The 20,392-nt window shown below is 48.9% G+C and overlaps 1 protein-coding gene across 1 annotated transcript in view; it reads right to left on the reverse strand.

Annotated features, from left to right (window-relative positions):
- Positions 1-20,392, reverse strand: part of EEFSEC (eukaryotic elongation factor, selenocysteine-tRNA specific) — a 156,231-nt gene that overhangs the window by 69,963 nt on the left and 65,876 nt on the right. Inside the window, exons 2-4 of the mRNA XM_047782429.1 lie at positions 17,726-17,933; positions 8,604-8,700; positions 6,342-6,506 (exon numbers count right to left, since the gene is read on the reverse strand). Of these exons, the coding sequence (XP_047638385.1) occupies positions 6,342-6,506; positions 8,604-8,700; positions 17,726-17,933 (470 nt within the window). The remainder of the gene's footprint in view (positions 1-6,341; positions 6,507-8,603; positions 8,701-17,725; positions 17,934-20,392) is intronic.

The raw sequence follows: 20,392 nt of genomic DNA on the forward strand, positions 1-20,392 counted from the left end.
CCGCTGTCCCAGCCATGCACCCACCACAGGGCAGTCAGCCCCTCTAGCTCTCATGCCCGCCAGTCAGGAGTGTGACGCAGCCTAGCCCCTGGTGCAGAGCAGAGGCTAAATGGACACGCTGACCACTCCATGAGATCCTGGCCTCCCCCTTCCCACAGTGGCCCTGCCTAGCAGACACTGTGCATCCCATCACCTCGGGGGGCCAGGTTTGCCCAGCTGCTCACCCCGAGCTTGGCCAGGGCTTCTCCAATTCCCTGGTGATGAGGAGGCCCCTGGATGACAGTACAAACATTAATGCCCTGGCTCCTGCCAATGATGGTTCCTGCCAGAATTTTTAACTGGAATCCCAGCTGACTGAGCCTCGACTGAGGGTATGAAATAGTGGGAGGCATCGTGCCCTAGCCTCTCAGTGACACTGCCCTCCAAAGTACTGTGCTGTCAGGTGGAGCCTGTCTGTCACCTGTGACCAGAGCCCTGCCCCAGGACTGTGAGCAGGTGTGATCTTGTGTGTGGCTCTGGGATGAGGAACTGAGGCTGGACAGGTGGCCAAGGTGAAGCCCTGCAAAGCACCTGACATCTCATCCTGGACCAGAGGGCCACCTCTGTGAAGACCTCGGAGGTGGGCGGGGCTGTGCGCCAGGTGGCAGAGGCCCCTGCAAAGTCAGCCAGCACAAGAGGGCCGATCTGCTCAAAGGCACAAAGTGCCTCCCTCTGGCTTTCCCCAAACCATCCTGGGTTCTTTGTGCCCCAGTGCTGTGTGAGCCAGCAGGAGGAGGAGCCCAGCTCTGTGTCCCACCACATGGGATGCAAAGCAGACTCCCAGGAATTTCCTCCAGCAAAACTGATACCCATGGAACCCTGGAATTCACCAAGAGCCTTCCTTCCTGCAGAACCTTCCTAACAGAATGGGTCAAGGATGAAGATGGCTATACTTTCCAGGCATGAGGCACCACAGCAGAGGGGCTCCAGGGCCAGCCAAGTGGGAAGACAGACCCCCTTCAGGTAGCTACCCTACACAGGCCCCTGCAGGTGAGACACCAGGGCAAGGGCAAGGCTGCTGGCATGGGGGAGGTGAGTTTGCTGGATGGAACACTCTTTCCAGACTCACAGGCTCACTTCACCCTGCAATTAGCTTCTAAGAGCATAGGAAAAGGTAAGAGGGACAATGCCAAGTACTATTTCAGATTTTTTCTTTTCTAGGGGTTTTCAGTAAAGAGATAATTAACATGAATATGGATTCGACTTGGAGGGAAATGCTATCAAATTCTGAACTTTCTCTAAAAGCTTTATCAATAATACAGGCACCCTCACTCACCTGACGATGCCTGTTCATTACAGGCCCTAATTGGGGTTCACAGCAGGCCCCAGGGTGGGAAGCACACCTCTGTTCAGGTAGAAGGTTGGTGACCCTGACAACTGTTTTCTCACAGCCAGGAAAGTGCCCTGCACTTACTACTTGCAAAGCCCACAGCGGGAGCTCCAGGTGGCGGCAATGCAGAACTGCAAGGACAAGGAATCTGCCCAAACCCATCCTCCCAGGTGCTGGGCGCTCTACATCCATCATCCCTCCTCCACCACACCAGGCCTCCCTGTTCCAGAGGCAGGGACGGGGTGGCGGGAGCACACGGGGCCTGGGCTGTGACATCAGTGAGGTGTGGGACGGAAAAACCCAGCCATGGGTCTCCCTCTCTTTCTCTGCAGTTCCAGACATCAAAATCCTGACAGCCAGTTACCATTGTAAATATCACCAGCCTAAACCCCCAAGATCAAACTGGACCAGAGGGCTTTCCCAGGCTGAGGATGGAAAGAGCCATAAAGCCTGTGAAGGCTGGCGTTTAGGCCATTCTGGGCCTAAGTAGGGTTTGGTGTTTCTCCTCCACTCCCGGCACCCCAACATCACCTCCATCAGCTAATGGGCCACAGCTGGGAACGGACGTGGGCAGCAGAAGCTGGGCTAGGCTGACAGGCTCCGGCAGGCGGTCTGGCTGGGAGGGGAATGCGACTGTTTATTTGGAGTGGCTGTGCCCCGCCTCTGAGGGAGTTCAAGCGGTCAGATGTGTCCAAGTTGATTAGTGAAATCTGACAGGGATGTCACTGGCCTTGGAGGAGAGCCATCCGGTTCAGGGCCTGCGCTGCAGGCCCCAGCCATGATTAAGGTGAGTGGAGGTCAGGGTGAGTGGGGGCCACCGCAGGGACACCACTACCCACCCTGTGGTTCCTGGGGCAGTGGGCATGGCACCCAGAGCCAGGGCTTGGGAGCAGCCTACTGACTTCAGATGCTGGCTATGCTGTCTCGGTTTTCTCACCAGTCAGATGGGAATCATGAGAAAGAAAGGAAGAGTGGAGCTAGCAGTCAGCAGGCAACGCTTCTGGCTCCACCACCAACCTGCGAAGACTGGTAAGGCCAACATCACTCCCACAGCCACCCCAGAGGTGAGCCGAGGCTGCAATTCCTCACAAGAAAGTCAGAGTGCAGAGGCGTGATGGGACCTGCCCAAGATGACAACCACCTGAAGCTTTTCCTGCCTCTGGTCCTTTCATCCAAACTCTTTGTCCATTTCCTGGAGCTGCCACAAACTCGATGGCTTAAAATTCAGAAGTATATCCCTCATAGTTCTGGAGGCTGAGGTCTAAAACCAGTGTGTCAGCAAAGGGTTCCCTCTGGACCCTCGAGGAGAATCCCCCCATCCCTATCCTGGCTTCCAGTGGGGGCACCACAGGTGTTGCTCTATCATCACATGCTTTCTCTCCATGAACCCTTGTGCCACTGGACACTTGTCATTGGATAATAAGCCCACCCCAATCAGGAAGATCTGGTCTTGAGATCCTCACCTTGGCTGCATCTGCAGAGGCTCCACTCCAAATAAGGTCATATTCTGAGGTCCTGGGTGGACACAACTTTTGTGGGGCACAATTCAACCCACTACAGTCCACCCGCTGACCTCAAACCTTCACACCCATCTCATGCGAAAAACAGTTTTATCCCATCCCAATATCCCCATTTCTCACCCCATTTATACCACTAACTCTAATTACACCTAAATAACAGCTCAAAAGTCTCATCGTCTAAGTCATCTAATTAGGCATAGGTGATACTGGAATGATCCACTCTGGGGCAAGATGCTGCTATTTGTGGGCCTGTGGAGCTGGAAAACAAGTTACCTGCATTCTAAATACAAGCACAGGGACAAAATGGAAGAAATTCAGAGGTTACTGGGCCCAAGCAAGTTTGAAACCCAGCAAAAAAATTTTCATTAGGTTTCCAGGCCTGGGAATGACCATCTGTGGCTTGATCCTCTGCCTCTGGGCTCACCTCTGGCCTCTGCCCTTGTGGTCATTCCTCCTTTATCTTGAAGTATAGCATGTCTTGTGGCTGTTCTACTGGTCATTTCCTGCATGTAGAATTCCAAAGTCCAATTGCCTGTTTTATTTTAATTTTGTCAGGTTTCTATCCATTTCCACCCAGGCTGGCAGTGTTTCTGCTGCCATAACACCCTCACAAACCTGTGGGTCTCGTGTATGTTAGGGGAGCCTCCCTGGAGCAGCCCACCTCTCTCCTGGCTTCTGCTGAGACATGTCATTGGATTCCGGAGCCACACACCTGACCCCTTCAGTGAAGGCTGTGCAGCCTTACCCCAGCCTTTCCTCAGGGCATGCTCTTTCAAAGTGAGGTTCCTGCTTCCAGCATCCTTTGGGATCCTGACAGGCCAAGAACCACCCAGTCACCAGGTGCTGACAGCTCCTTCTTCAAGTCATTCCCTCCCCCTCACAGTTCACTACAAGCAGCAAAGGAGGGACCAGGCTGTACCTTCCATACTTTGCTTAGAAAACCCCTCGGCCAACTACTCAAGTTCACAGCTGGCAAGTTCTGCTCCTCTTGACTAGTAAATTGGAGACTCGTACAGCAGCAGATACCAAGAGGGTTGGAAAGTAGGCTGGGAAGAAACAGGTACAGAAAAGCAAGAGGAGAATGAAATTTATATCTGCCAAGCACCTTCCATGTGAGCCAGTACTGAAGATCAGTACCTGAAACTCTGACAGGCAAGTTCCTCTTTGTAAGGATGGAAATAGCAGCCAAAGACCTTAGAACCTGTCCCCACTCAAGCATCCTGGATGGTAAATGTGGCCATCTCTGCCTCTGTACCCCCCTGCCCAAACATACCCTTGGTCCCAGTGCTTCAGCCACCGAGCCTGTCAACAAACACCTTGTCCTCCCTCCCCAGCCTCAAGCACCCCAACAAGTCTGCCTCCCATTGAGCCCTCTTCTGGTACCCTCTCCTGCTCCCAGGGTAGAGGGGAGACTGGACCAGGGCAGGCCAGAGGTCTGCCTCAGGGGGCACAGGGAGGGGAAAAAATTTAGCATCTGATTCATTCTCTGTTCCAGCTAAGAATGAACCCACAGTAGTACTATAAACTTAATTTCGATAAATACAAGTCTAGTTTATTTTTCTAATTTTGTGCTTTATTTTTTAAGATGTGCACTTTTAGTCCCTGGTGCAACACGGATTTGATTTAAGCTGTCCTCATCTAGGACAGATAGTCTTCAAAGGAGATGTGGAGTATCCAGTGGGGTTATGGGGTAACAGAGGGGTTATGACCCACCATGTCAAGGGACACTTCCTCCAACCCCTGCTGACGCCCCAGGAAGCCTTGGACCCATACGGGAGGCTTTTTTTTTGGCTGGCCCTCCCTGGTCAGCAGACTCTTCCCTATGGTCCCTAGCCCTGCAGGAGGAAGCAAGAGTCACGCATCATAAAAGATTCCAACCTGGGGAAGCTCTGGTTGTTTCCCTCATGCCTTTCCCGCACTCTCCCAGGCTGCCCTCGACCAGGAAGGATCACTAGAAGGCACAGTGCCAGCAGGGCTCCCTGGCCTCCTCCCACCACCACTCAGGACAGACCCTACAGGCATGGACCTCCTCTCCGGGGTGATGGCGAGTTTCACACTTCCAAGAGGCTGGGACATGGGGTGCAGATATTTGGTCGGGCGTTCCTCTGGTTTCTGAGAAGGTGTTCTTAGGCGAGACCCACATTTAAATTAGTGGACTCAGTACAGCAGGTAACACTCCATAAGGTGGGTGGACAACTGCAGGCCTGAACAAAGTCCGCCCTCTGTGAAAGCAGAGGATGTTCCGCAGCCAACAGCCTTCAGAGCTGAACTGCCACTGCTCTCCTTGCATCTCCAGCCCACCGGCCTCATAGTTATACAGGCTGGTTCTTTAAGATCTCTACACACACACACACACACACACACACACACACACACACACACACACACCCTTTCAGTTCTGTTTCTCTGGAGGATGCTGACCAGTGAGTGACAACCCTAGAATCCATCCCCACACAGTTCTCCAGGGAGAACCCCCAATTCACAGCCCACTGAATCCACTTACCTGGGCTGTGAGCACCACAGCCAGTGGGCTGTGCCTGCCTCGCACACAGGCCGAAGGCACGCCTCCGCTTCCCTCCCTCTGGCTCCAGAGAACCTCTCTGGGACCCAGAACTCCCGGGAGGCCTTCCGAGCCCCCCAGCCTTTTCCCCACTTTGTTTCCATGGAAAGAAGGGGAGTCGGGAGAGCCCCGGTCTCTTTCTCCAATAAGCAAAACCCCTAAGAATAGCCCACTGAAGGGGAGTAGCATAGGCACTTGGACACTTTGTAAATCAGAGCTGAGCCAGAAGTTAGCCAAAGATGGGGGTGATGGGGAGACCCCTGCTGCCATAGGTCCTCCATGGATGATGTGGCACCTGCCAATGTCACAAGGAATGTGACACTTACCTGGGTGTCATCCAGGCAGTATGCCTCTGAGCAACACAAGGCTCTAATTGGTGTTTAATTTGAAATTCTTGTGGTGAAGCAAAAGGGAGCCAGAAGTGAGTCCACACGTCCTTGCCACCCTGACCAGGGACTTGTGGAAAGGGAGGGTAATCCCAGCACCCTCCCTGGTGGATCACATGCTCCTGAGCCCACACAGCCTCTGCAGCCTCCATTTCTTTCTTTTCTTCTCTTTTCTTTTTTTGGACTGTGCAGTGTGCAGTGGCTTAATGTAGAATCTCAGTTCCCAGACCAGGGAGTGAATCCAGGCCATAGTGGTGAGCGTGCAGAATCCTAACCAGGGAGCTCCCAGCTGTTTCTTTATCTATAAAGAAGGCCTGCTTGGGATGCTCCAATCAGTGGGTGTTATGAGAACTGGGGAGCATGGCAGCTCCAGGAGGCAGGCAAAGTGGGGAGACAGTGGGGCAGAGCCAGTCCCAGGAGCAAGCCCAGCAGATGAAGGGGCAAAGGGATCACCCCTCCTTTCCCGCTAGAGCAAGAGGCCAAAAGGAAGGGCAGGGCAGACTGACCTTGAGGGCCGGGATCTCCACGCTGTCGCCGAGGCTGACAGAGCCTGAGAGGACGGTCCCTGTCATCACTGTGCCTTGGCCTTTGATGGAGAAGCAGTGGTCCACAGACATCAGGAATGGGCCCGAGGGGTCCCTCGCTGGGATGGAAATCTGGGACGTTAGGAGCTGGAAAAGAGATGCTGCTGTCACACCCTGCCAGGTAGAGAAGCTAGATGGGGCGGGACCGAGGGCAGAGGCTGTGGTCCAGGAGGTTGGAGGTGGATGACACCCAACTGCATGCAGAGCGCATGCCATGCTCTCAGCTCCCTCTCTTGGTGCAGAGGAAAGGGGCCTGGAGGATCCTGCCCTATCCTCCTGATGGGACTCTCCAGGCCCTCCTCCACAACCACGCCGTGTACCTGCCTGCTAAGGGCACAGCAGGTACTGCGTTCCTTCCTCAGGTGCTTGGCCTGCCTCCTGACATCCCAGGTACTAAGGGACATAAGGAGGTCTTGCTCCTGCCCTTCCCTGAGCAGCAGGCAGCAGCCACGGAGGCCCTGGGATGTTGCTAGCCAGAATAGCCGCATGCTCCTTGCTCCTCCCAAGAATGCTGCCTCTGCAAAGGCTTTTCTTCCCTGTTTTCTTGGTACCCAGTTAAGAGAGCACTGGGGTCACCTGTTCATCTGGCTCCATGCCCAGCTGCATGCGCCCCAAGCAGCTCCAGCAGATGCAGGGTGGCTGAAGGGAAACTGAAGCTGTGGATATGGACTCCAGGGGCAGCTGCCCAGGTCTGGCAGGGTGGCACAAAGGCACTTCCCCAAGCCCAGAAGGTACAGAGGGACAACCTAATGTCTGTCGAGGGCCAGCGAGGCTCTGCTGTCCTGCTTCTCCAACTCCTTCCCTGCACTTGGGCCTTAAGCTGCCTACTTCCCTCGTGCTCGGAGGTGTTGTCAGAGCCAATTACCAGAAACAAATGAAAATCAGGACCACATTACTCCTTTCATTGTGCTCCTTTCTGATTTTTGATAGAGAACAGACTGTCAAGAAAGTATTTGGTAGTGAATGTTCCAAACTCTTAGTCTTGTGGCAACAATTCTTTCGGAAAAAGACGAGAGGCTCAGAACAGGCTTGGCCTGAAATTTATGCAGAGGCTTCTTAAAGGACTGTATGAACATCTCCAACAGCAGCATTTGTGTGGATTTTGCTTTAACAAAAACAACTGTCCCAGTTTCCTAGACCAGTGTTCTCTGGAGTTGGTGAAAAAGTAACAGGAGCCTCATCCCGAAAATGTTCACTCTGCTAAGTCAGCAGGGTCAGCACCTTGTAACCACAGAAATGGTGGCTGTGCATGTGGCTAGCTGATCCTGGCTCTGCAGACCCAGCACAGGTAGACCCCAAAGCCAGTCCCCACAGTCCACCTGGATCTGAATCCCGTTGCTACCTCATGCTCACTATGAGGCCTCGTGCAAGTAACCTGGCCTCTCTGAATCTCAGACTCTTTCTTGGTGGATGAATGTGGATAAATACCTTCAGCCTCCTCAGGGCACTGTGAATATTAATGATCACGTACGAACAGAACTCAGTGTGGGGCCTGGTATATGATGGTCAACTTCACAGTCATAGTAAATGCTGATATGGCACTGTTCCAGCACATGACACATATTAACACAAACTCCATGAGCTAAGTGCTTCTATTATCTTCCTACTTTATAAGTGAGGGAATTGAGGCCAGAGAGAACAGGTCAAGCATGTAAGGTCACAGAGAGGGGCAGTGAGGCTTGTGCTGGACCACGCTATTCAGGTCCAGGGTCAGTATAGCACTACTCCCACCTCAGAGCTTTCCAGGGCTGCGCTGCCCCTCTGTCCACCACCAGCAAGCCTGGAGGAACAGATAATGTAACAAGCCACACTGCCCCCTGCTGGGCCCATGTCCCCACCCTGCCTCGTGGCCTGGGTGGGACACACTGCAGGGGCTGGCACAACCTTAAGGACTGGAATGGGTGGTGTGGCCCCAGAAACCTGACAGGTAGGAGCAGCCTCATGGAGGAGCCTGACCAGAGAAAGGAAAAAGGCCAACGGTCCATACAGTGCTGCAGAGCTGTGGGCTGGAGGCGGGGGTCTGGGGTTCTGTTGTGGTTTAACTTCTAGAGGGAGATGAGGGGCACATGGGGACAGCTTTAAAGGAATAGCCTCTGAGACCTCTTTCTGGCCACCCAACCCCCACCCCTAGACCAAGCAGGCACAAGAGACCTGGCAAGTGGGCTGGGCTGGAGCTGACCGTACCTCGATGAGCTCGGGGATGCCCTGCGGAGCTTCTGTTTCGGGGGCCTCTGGTCCCCCAGGCCTGGCTGCCACAGGTATGATGGGTGCGCCTCGGAACCTAGAACAGAAAGACAAGTCCAAGTGCCATCACCAGCCATCCAGGACACAGGGCACATCTGTGGAAGACAGAGCTGATCACTCCATCTGGCAGGTGAGAAGTGTGGGGGTCCAAAGGGGAAGCCTTGTGTTGAACAACACAACTTAAACAAACCTACTGAAAATAACAACAACAAAGATAAAAATAAGACTCACTTGACAAAGACAAGAATATGACCTGGATATTTTCATTGAAACGATAGCCACAAAACTACCATGGAATAGTCACCATTTTATAAATGGAAACCTGAGGCTTAGAGGGGCAAATTGATTTGTTCCAAGTCACTGTCATCAATCTCAAAGCCAATCTCCAACCATCCAGCTGCAGAACCACTACTAGTTATACTCCTGCTACCCTCACCCCAGGCCTCCTCTTTCATTTTTAACAGCTGCATGATAGTGTGACCCAGAATTCACATACTTTCCCTGCAATGCTACTCATTTAGAACACTACAAATTTTTCACTATTATAAATAACACTGTGATAAACATGGTGGATATGACTTTCTCTCTCTCTCTCTTTTTTTTTTTTTGCTTTGATTTGGGATAAATTCATGAGGTATACATCAAAGGCTCAACAAACTGAAAAATTAGCAAAATGTGGAGTAAGGAAATTCAAAAAGGCTCTTCCCTATGAAAGCAATAACACTGGCAAAAATGATCAGAATCAACTGTTTCAGAACTGAAAATTAACCAAAGGCTTGCAGCAATCTGTGGAATGTTTATTTAAAAAACAAAACAAAACAGCTGAATCTCAGTAAGAATAAGAGAACTTTGGGGTATTTTCACTTGCCTTATTCCTACTGACCCCTCCCCAACTCTGCAGTAGCCTTAATAACCAGAGCCTGTAGTCAGAGTGGAAACCAGCAGCTTGACAGCCACTGAAAGGGGCAGAATGTGTTTGAGTTCCATCAAAGCCCCTTTCCCAGAGAAATATTATTTTTCTTATCTGGTGGTTCCTTGGAAGGCCCCATGTGCAAGGCTTTCTTTATTTGATGTGCTTTGGAGCTTTCCCAGTGCAAACAGCCTTTTCCTGGGGGCATTTGTTGAAAATAATTGGAGGCAATTATTTAACATCACAGTTGCCTGAGGCAAAGGATAACAGTTTGGGCAAACAAGTGGCAAACCAAAAAGCTTAGAAGGAAAAGCTAGAGAAATTCCATGGGAGGCTTTGCAAAGCTCTGACATATTCATCTAGAAGGAATCTAGAAGGCTACTTTTAGGCACAGGGCTGTAGGCATGCCCAAAGCACTGTGCACAGAAGGCCATAAGCTCTCACCTCTCACTGACCTTGGGGTTTTAAGCACGCAGGAAGTGAAGACTAAAGTAGAGTTGACAACATTGGGAATATGCCCCCAAATGCACATAGAGTCTTTCAGCAAAGACTGGGAGACTCACTGGTTCCAGGCAGGTAAGGAAATCTCTGTCTAATCACTAGCTGATGAGCAAGTAGGTGGTCACATATGACTTTATAGAATTAGTTCTCAAATGTAGTTCACAAGCAGATAATACAACAAACTATGGAAGGGTGGGGATAAGAGGAAAATCTGATTGCCAGAATTGCCACATATTCTATTCTATATGTCCACTTTTCAACAAAAACTCACAGGACATGTAAAGAAACAAGAGTATGGCCCATGCACAGGAAAAAAAAAAAAAAAAAGAGTTTAAATAAACTGTTCCTGAGGAAGTTCTACTGGACAAAAACTTAAATCAGTTGTTTTAAGTATGTTCAGAAAAATAAAGGAAACTATGTCTGAAGAACTAAAGGAAAGAATGAGGATAATGTCTCACCAAACAGAGAATATCAGAAAAGAGTCAGGAGCTCCTAATGTGACTCAGGGGATTAAGAACCCACCTAGTATGCATGAGGATGCAGGTTCAATTCCTGGCCTCGCTCAGTGGGTTAAGGATCTGGCATAGGTCACAGATGCAGCTCGAATCCTATGTTGTGGTAGTGTAGGCTGGCAGCTGCAGCTTCAGTTCGACCCCTAGCCTGGGAACTTCCATATGCCACAGGTGGTGCCCTAAAAAGAAAAAAAAAAAAAGAACCAAAGAGAAACTTGAGTTGAAAAATACAATAATGGAAACAAGAAAAAATGAGTAGAGGAACTTAATAGCAGATTTTAGCAGGCAAAAGAATCAATACATTTGAGAATAGGTCAATTGAGTTCCTGGCCCTGGTTGGGGGGGGGGGCAGTGAGTCCTTAAAAAGGTCTGGTTTTGGGGGTTTTTTGGTTTGTTTCGTTTTGTTTTTTTAAGACAAGAGGAAGTAACTCTGAGAAGCTAGAGTTCCCTAAAGAGCTAGTTAAACCATGTCAGGAGCCATCAGTTGCCCAAAGGTCAGTGTGACAAGATGATGTGGGTTCACAGGGGAAGAGGCCCCACCTGGCTTGGGACCCACTTAAAAATAGCTCCAGAGCCTATACACATGCCTTGGGAGAGAAGATAGTTTGAAGAGAGAAGGAAGGAGGAAAAGGAATGAAAAAGAAAAGGAATGGTGAGGGGAGAGGGGGGAGACATAAAAACACTGAGGTAGAAAGAAGAAAAGAAACAGAAGAAAAGGCAGGATAAGGAGCAGTAGCTAGGCACTCTTCAGTGATCTAAGCCCCAGGGGCAGGGCTCAGACCCCCTGTTCAGGGGCCCAAGGAGTGAGAAGCTGGTCTGGAGGAGTCCAGAGTCTAGGCTACTCGCAAGGAGGCAGAGAGGGCAGGAGGAAGAGCCCACCCCCAGACCGAAGGGAGGACTCCAGACACAGAATCTGAGAGCCAGGACCCGCCACAAGCCAGGGCCCGTCACAGGGGCACCATCTCTGCCAGCACTCCAAGAGCCTGAGGCCCAGGGCCTCAGAAGGGGGAAAGCGTGCACTGAGAATTCCAGCGATTAACCATAAAGCTTTCGGAAATTTGATTATTGTTCATCCAAACCCTTTTGGACAATGAATTGTAACAAAACATAAAGGCACGTTGGGCTGGATGTCTGGCCCTTTCCCAGGCTCAAGAGAAGATGGCCTTGCTGGTTTCCTGAATGAGCCACACATTGGAGCATCCTGGCTTCTGGTGGCCCTGGGGGATAAAAGGCCCCTCCTGCCAGGGTTTCAGATCCAGGCTCCTGTCTGGGCTCCAGAGCACAAGGAGCTTGAGCCAGAGATGTGGGGAAGAGCCCTGAGAGCAGCCGCAGCTGGGCAGCAGGTGGAGCTGACCCAGAGCACATCCAGGGCTCCTGTTCCCAGCACCCACCCGACTCCCTGTGCAGCTGTGGCTCCTGGCGGTGAGCTGGCCCAGATGTGCTGACTGTGCATGCAGGCTGACCTATGGTAACACACAAACAATCTCAGATTAAAAAAAAAAAATTGCACATGCATCTCTGTGTGTGTGTGTGCATAACTCACATAAAAGATGTAAACAAAAGCAAGTCTAAGGTTTAGGTTTAGAAGAGCAGAATTCAGAATAGTGATTTTTTTAAATGGTGATATTTATTATGCCTTGTTTTTCTCACCAGTCAAACCAGATACAAAACCCTGAGTGAATTGGAACGATGGATTTCAGGAAAGGAAGGCCTAGCGCAGGGCCAAGCACACAGGAGGTGCTCTACGAGTCACAGCTGTGATCACCAAGCTCCCGTAACAGGCCAGGTTCTGGATCAAATGCTCCCTCACAATCAACACTGTGAGGCTGAACTCATAAGCCCCCACATTACAGAGGAAGAATACCAACTCAGAGATGAACTGAGTTTAGAGTCAGCCACAGAGCAGGGATGGAAGAGCCTGCTGGCAGCAGCCAGGGCATGTGGACCTGGCATCCCACCCAACCCCAGGGAGCAGGTGGGCTCTAAGCAGACAGCCCTTGCCTAAAACATGAAATAAGGAAATAGAAAATGCTTAAAATCTGGAGGAAACAGAGGGAGTCTGGGAGAAAGATGCACCAAGGATGCTGTCAGATGATAACATTTAGTGGAAAAATAAACAGAAAAGCCTAGAACACAGAACAGTGTCAATGATGTGATAACAACTACCTCAAATTATATACACGTGGGAAAACCGACAGGGATCCGAGGGAAAAAAACACTAATTTGATGCACTGGGGAGATTGTGGGTACATTTTTATCTTCTATTTTTATTTGTGTTAACATTGATAAATGCTTATGCAAGAATAATTTTGAATGCTTTCAGAGATACAGAAATCACAAAGAAAAAGAGTTTGACTACATAAAAATTAGAAACTTCTGCATGTCAAAAAAAAACCCTAAAATATAAAGACAAACAACAAATGCTAAAGCTTTACTTGTAGGAAATACGATAGGCAAAGGGTTAATTAATAACAACATTCTTATTAATATTAAACATTCCTAAAAATAAAAAAGAAAGCATTAATATTATAAGAGGTAAATAGACAAAATACATGGGCATAAATTAAGCACACAAATCCACAACTAATTTATACACCTAAGGAAAAATACTCAGGCTCACCAGTAATTAAAGAATCACATATTATAACAAAAGTAAAACAACATTTTATCCTAAATTTTTCAGTTTTTTTCTTTTTTTCTTTTTAGGGCCACACCTGAGGCATATGGAAGTTCCCAGGCTAGGGGTCGAATCATAGCTATAGCTGCTGGCCTATGCCATAGCCACAGCAACTTGAGATCTATGCTGCGTCTGTGACCTACACCACAGCTCTGGGCAATGACAGATCCTTAACCCACTGAGCAAGGTCAGGGATTGAACCCACATCCTCATGGATACTAGTCAGGTTCATTATGGCTGAGCCACGATGGGAACTCCCTCAAATATACTTTAAAATTAGATGTAGAGTTCACTGCTGGTACCTGTGTGAAATAGAAAAGAACACAGAGATGCACCAAGAAGATTCCCAAGGTTCTCCAGCCTATTGACCTAGTGACCTGACACCTGTGGCTCTCTCAAGAGGAAAAACTGAAAATACAAAGTTTAATGATGGTCAAAGATGTTCACCAGGATTATTTATTTACAAGAAGGAAAACGTAAGCCATTCCAGAGGGTCAGCAATGGAGTGACGGTTACATGAAGAACTGCTCTACAAGATATTACCTAATAAAAGTAGAAATAAAATAGGTAAATACCTTATAATTATAATTCTATATTTAAAAGGAGAGAATGTTATTTGGCAAAGTTGAAGGGTACAAGGTCAACACACAAAAATCAGTTGTGTTTCTATAGTCCAGCAACAACAATCTAAAATGGAAATTAAGGAAGCAATTCCATTTATAATAGCAGCTAAAAGAATTAAATACTTAGGAATAAATCTAACCAAGCAGATGAAAGACTAGTATACCCAAAACTACAAAACTTGGATAAAAGAAATTTTAAAAGTTCTAACTAATGTTAACAGATTGGAAGATACACTCCTGTTAAGATGTCCATTCCACCCAAAACCATCTACAGATTCAATCAAGTCCCTGTTAAAATTCCAAGCACACTTTCTGCTCAAATGGAAAAGTAGATCCTTACATTCAGATGAGAATTGCAAAGAGCGTCAAATAGCCAAAATAATCTTGAAAAAGAAGCAGAGAGTTGGAGGACTCAGCTTCTCGAATGAAACTCTACAAAGGGACAGTGAACAAAGCGGCAAGGACTGGCAGAAGGAGGGACACAGGCCAGCCAGACCCACATGTCTGGTCAACTGATTTGGCACAAGGATGAAAGGGGAAAGGACAATCTTCAACAAATACTGCTGGGAAAACTGGGTATCTGCATGCAAAAGAATGGAGTTGGGCCCTTAACAAACATTACCATATATAAAAATTAACTAAAAATGGATCAAAGGCCAAATTTAAGGGCTAACACAATAAAATTCCTGGGAAAAAAATTGGGGAAAATCTTCATGACATTGGATTTGGCAACAATTTCATAAATATGACACCAAAAACACATGCGAAAAAAATTAATTGGATTTTATCAAAATTAAAAACTTTTGTGGATCGAGGAATATGATCAAGAAAGTGAATATACACCTATAGAACTGAAGAAAAGTTTTGCAAATCTGACAAGGGATTAATGTCCAAAATATATAAAGACCTCTTTCAATGCAAGAACAACGAAACAACTTGATTAAAAAATGGGCAAATGACTTGGTGGCCATTTGTCCAAAGAAGACATGCACAGGCCAATAAGCAATGAAGAGCTGCTCACCATCAGCCACCAGGGAGACCAAACATGAGCACCACAAAGTACCAGCTCACACCTACTAGAATGACTGTGAAAAAAAAACCTCCGTGCTGGTGAGGATGTAGAGAAGTGGGAACCCTAACACACTGCTGATGGGGATATAAAATGATGTAGCCACAAGGGGAATAGTATGGAGGTTCCTTGAGGGTTAAACATAAAATCACCATTGGACCCAGGAACCCCATGCTAGGTGGGTCCCCAAAGGAACTGAAGTAGGTTCTCCACCAGCCTTCACAGCAGCATCATTCACAAGTGCCAAAAGAAAACAACTCAAGTATCCATCAAAAGATGAACAGATACACAAAAGAGTCTATACCCAGGACAGAGTACTACTGGGCTATAAAAAGGAGTGCAAATCCAACATAGGCTACAACACGGATGGATCAAAAGCATTATGCTTTGTGAAATAAACCAGACACAGAAGGCCAAATACTGCATGATTCCATTTATATGAAGTCCCAGAACAGTCAAATTCATAGAGATGGAACATAGAGCAGACCAGGGCCTGGGGAGGAAAGAGGGAAGGGTCATGGGTCAGTGGGCACAGAGTTTATGTTGGGGACTGTGAAAAGTACGAGGTTACAGATAGTGGTGATGCAGTGGTGATGCTGTAGTTATGCTGTAGGCCACAGGGAAGTCCTGGGTGCATAGCTTTGTGAATGTTCTTAACACCACTGAATTGTACACTTACAAACCAATAAAATCATAAACATTACGTTATGTATATTTTACTATAACTTTTTTTAAATGTGGAAGAAAGGGTAGATGACTATGCATGGTAAAAAGATAGGAATGGAATAAACCAAATGTCAGCAGCTCCTAGTCTGCGAACCTTTGGATGCTCTCTTTCTTTTAACTACTTTTCTCTATTTTCCTGTTTCTTTCACATAGGAAAAGAAAGTTTTGTGTTTTTAACAAATTTTAGGCTTTGAAATGTACATAACTCAGCAGTCCAAGTTTCTCCTTTCTAGATAGAAAGCTTCTTCACATTTAGACCAGCCTTTACAAAGGATTTATCTAACAAGGAACCACAAGTAAAGGAAATAGCCACTTAAAGTAACTTAAAGAAGTTCCCAGCTGCACGGAGGTAATAGCTAATGTTCTCCTAAGAGACAGAGGTGATGGTCCTGGCCTGGCCTGTGGGCCCACAGAAGACAACCCAAGACAATGGCAGTGCTTTCTTCGAGCCTCCAGGCATTGTACACAAACAGCAGAGGTGCCCAAGGCCCCTCAGAGGCCCATTTCCTCTAGATGTGTGATAAAGGGCGTAATCTGTTACCAATAAATTAAAATAGGAATAGTAATTTAAACATGCAAATGAGAATTTTTATTACATTTAACTAATGAAAATAGTTAACATTAATTTACCTTTACTAGTACCCTAAGCCCTTCCCAGAAGGTCTCCTTTACAGCAGAGGATACTGCCATTGTGACTGAGTTTATGCAGGGGTCCAGAGCACCTGGTCTCCCCTTTCTGACAAGTAAATAAAATGGTAGGGAGATCAAATAACTCACTAAAAAGAAGATATAATTTTTTATCATCCTTTTTACAGTCTCATATCCACTTCCGCTGGGAATAACAAAGTCTGAATTCTTATGCAACACTTATCTAAATGTGTCGATTTTATCGGATTGATGAATTTTGCTAACAAAAGGCGGCGCTAGGAAATCTTTTATGACATATTTGGCCCATTCTCAGGGCTGAAGCTTTAATTTAGCCAACTTGAGAATTCTGAGGGAGAGCTGCAGGTGTTAGATCTGAAAAAAAATCATAAATGGGAAGGCATATCAATCTTTATGACGGGGAAACAAAACCATCTCCACTTGCGTGCCCTCCATAGGCAGGAGAAGGAGAGGTGGCTGAGGCGGGACATTGTCTCGGGCCGCATAGCAAAGAGGGAGCACTCCTGTCGCCCAGTGACCGCTATTTAGTGCTGGCCTGGAGCGGGGAGAGGAGCCAAGGAGACAATGAGCACCCAGCTTTCTGCCCCGTGGTCCCCACACCCCTCCCACTCCTGCCCTGCCAGGTGCACCATCCCCTTCTGGCCCTGTAACCTCCATGGTCAGCAGAGCAGGAGCTTGACAGGGCCTGTGGGTCTCCCCTCAGGCCCCCCAGGCTGCCCTCCCACCCTGTGCTGCCCTTACTCAGGGCCACCCTCTCCACTGAGACCTCTTCCCCTGCAACCCCTTCTGGTGGGAAAGCCTCTCTCGGTCACTCCCCCGCACAAAATGCTGTACCGACTCCCTGCTTTCCACAAGATGAAAGTGTAAACCCCTCAGCATGAAATACTACAAAGATCCTCTGTGATCTGGCCTTTCTTCACCCACTCCCATCTACCTGTCCACCCATCCACTCAACTTCATAAGCTTCCATGACAGAAACATCCCCCCTTTGATAACTGAGTTGTGGCTAAGCAGCTGATGAGCAGGCAGGCCGGAGTCCTCAGGGATAGGATTTGGGGAGGGGGGGAAGACACCTGGACCTTCCTGGGTCTGACAGCTCCCACAGGACACATCCTATAGGGATGGGCCAGCAAGAAAGAGGCAGCCTGAGTTTCTGAGAATTATGCACCACCCACTGCTCACGTTAGGAAATTTCCTAAGATCCACCTCTGGTTTCTTTGTGCTCCTGGCTTTTTTGTCCTCTTGCATCAGCACCATAGCCTTCACCCTGGATGGAAGTGCCAGGTGAGATCTCTCTCGCTAAGGCCTGAGGTCCCCCCGCCCCATCTGGGTCAGCAAAAGCAGGTGCACCCTGAAGCCCTCTCCTCGGCAAACCCACTTGGTGTTCTCAAGGGTCTTCTGCATCTTCCTGGTCATCTTCTCAATCGCCGCCTGTCTCTTGCCTTCAGGGAGGAGGTCTGTCTTATTCAGCACCACGACCAGCTTCTGGCAGGCAATCTGTCCAATCACGAGGCACTCGGCTGACTGGGTCTGCATCCCTTTGGTCACGTCGATGACCAGCATCATCAAATCAATGATCTGGGCCCCTGAAAGAAGAAAAGACAAGGTTAAGAGACAAAAGGGGACAGCTGACTCTGTACAAAGCTGCCTGATGCCCTAAGTCTAGCAAAACCAGCCAAGCTGACGTTCAGGATGGAGTTTCCTTGTGGCTCAGCAGATTGAGGTTCCAGCATTGTCACTATCGTGGCTCTGGTTACACCTGCTGTGAGTTCGATCCATGGCCCAGGAACTCCTGCATGCTACAGGTACATCTAAACAAACAAACAAAACCGCAATTCTAAGTATATTAAGATGTACGTGATGCTCAGTACAGGCAATAAATCTCATTAAAAATAATAATAAAGTTGAGAGTGCAAACATATGAATGAAGACTCCCCTCTCAGTCACTGGATCTCCTGATCTCTAAACGGGCAGTCAAGCAGGCTCACTGGGGCTCCAGAAGCCCATGTGTCATGGGCCTGGCAGCATGAGGACTTGCTACTTGGTTGCTTTTATCGTGGTCAGAGTTGTCGACCCACTGGGAAAAACCAGAATCTCAGTGTAGTTTCCATCTGCTTCTTCCTGATGTTGGTGAGGAGAGTGACTTACTAGAAATCTGAGCTGCCTGCATTTCTTGTCTCTGCCCTGCTTCCTGTCTGATATCCCTCCAGCCACCCGGCCTCCTTGCTGGTCCTCAGCGTCCTGCCACCTGGTATGGTCTTTGCCCCAGCCCCTCCCCTTGCCTGGCCTCTGGTTAACTGCTAGCCCTCTGAGTCCTGGCTCAATACCTCCTCTCGCTGAGGCCCTGCCAGACACCAGATTCGGACTGCAGGTGCCTGCCCCCATACATCCTGAGCCTGCTTTCCTGCCCCGTGTCCCCAGGACACTGGCATCCTTTGCACTTCTGTGAAACTCATGCAGTGTGCACTGTGCTTCTGGCGGGGGCCTCAGGGTCAGGCGCCCTGCAAGAGTGGGATTGTCTTCAGAGGAGGCGCTGCTGATACTGTTTCCCTTTGAGGTTGTATTGCTGCTCTTTGTTGTCAATTTAAGAAACTTTTTAAACACTGAGGAGTGCATTTTTTGGGTGGAAGGCATCATTACCCAGTCATCTTTGGCTTTTATGACATTTTTTTCCATGCAGAAATATTTTATTTTTATGTTGAAATGGTCAGTCTTTCCTTTTTTCCCTTTTGTTTCTGGGTTTTGTCTCTTAACCAGGGATTTTTTAAATGTTAAGATTATAATTTTTCTCCAATGTTTTCTTTCAGTGTCTTATGGTTTTAAATGTCTATGTTTATTTTGGTGTGATGGGTGAGGTGGAGCTCTAACTTGAGTTTTATCTGGATGGCTACCCACTTTCTGTGCATCACAGTATGTGGTGTTCCCATTTACAGATAGGGACAGTGAGGCTCAGGAAGGAGGGCACACACCCAGGACTTCACAGTCCCCCCAGCAATGTTGGCGTTTTGTGGTGAGTCTCCAGCATTCATTGATTTTCGGCTCTTATTCTGCCTGGCAGGGCACCTCTCTGCTATCTTGTCCAGAGCTGATTATCTCCCCCTGGTCTCTCACATGGCTCTCCCTGTTGTTTCTCCTGTTCAACCCACCCCCACCCCCGCTGACATGGCCAGTTATCTTCCTGGGCTGCTCAGGTGGTGACGAGTGGGCCTGCCCCCTCCTAAGGGACTGTGCCGGAGCCTGGGGCCATTCCAAAGACACTGGCAGTTTGCCTTTGCACCTTGTCTGCTCCCCTCCTCTTCCCATCCTTGGGGCCTTTTCCACCTGTTCTTTGGGATGCCAGAGACTCAGGAATGCAGGACTCAGGCCAAGGGGCAGCTGTCAATGGGAAAAGCAGACATTCTGAAGTCCAACTGCCCCAGGTTCCAGCCCTGCCCATGCTGCTTCCTGTCATGTGAGCAGGCCTCAGAGTTCTATTCAGATGTGGCGCAGTGGCGAGGGTCTGAGCTGATGCACAACAGGCAGAAGCCACAAGCCTGCGTGCTGTCAGGAGCCAGGCTGCTAGTATACATGCAGGGCTAGGGCAACAGGGAGCTGTGGGGAGCAGGGCTAAAGCACACTGTTGTTCTCAAGGGGCAGCTGCTCCATAGCCATGCCAGAAGCAGGCCCCGTGTTGCCACATCACGATTCATACAGACTTTGTGCAGCCCCTCTAGGCTGAGGTGTGTGCATACCCGGGAGAGCCATGCAGGCTGAGCACTGCCCCTTCCAGGGCCGTATGTCTGCAGCAGCCACAGGCGGCCCTAAGCCCAAGGCAGCAGCCCAGGTCCAACCTGCGTGCCTGTCACCGGGGCTAGGCTGCTACTTTGGGGCTTCCTGCGTCAGCTGGCGTGATGGCCCGGCTAGGGGATTAGCCTGTCACCTATGGGATCTGGGAAGCTTGTTCTCCTTCTGGTCTGTTTGGTGCAGCTCCTCACTCCCCTAGAGACAGAAAGCCAGGGTTCAAGGCAAAAGTGTCGTTGGACCATGGTGACCCAGGGGAAAGGTC

This window comes from Phacochoerus africanus, chromosome 1, assembly GCF_016906955.1.
Source record: "Phacochoerus africanus isolate WHEZ1 chromosome 1, ROS_Pafr_v1, whole genome shotgun sequence".
Classification (NCBI taxonomy): Eukaryota; Metazoa; Chordata; class Mammalia; order Artiodactyla; family Suidae; genus Phacochoerus; species Phacochoerus africanus.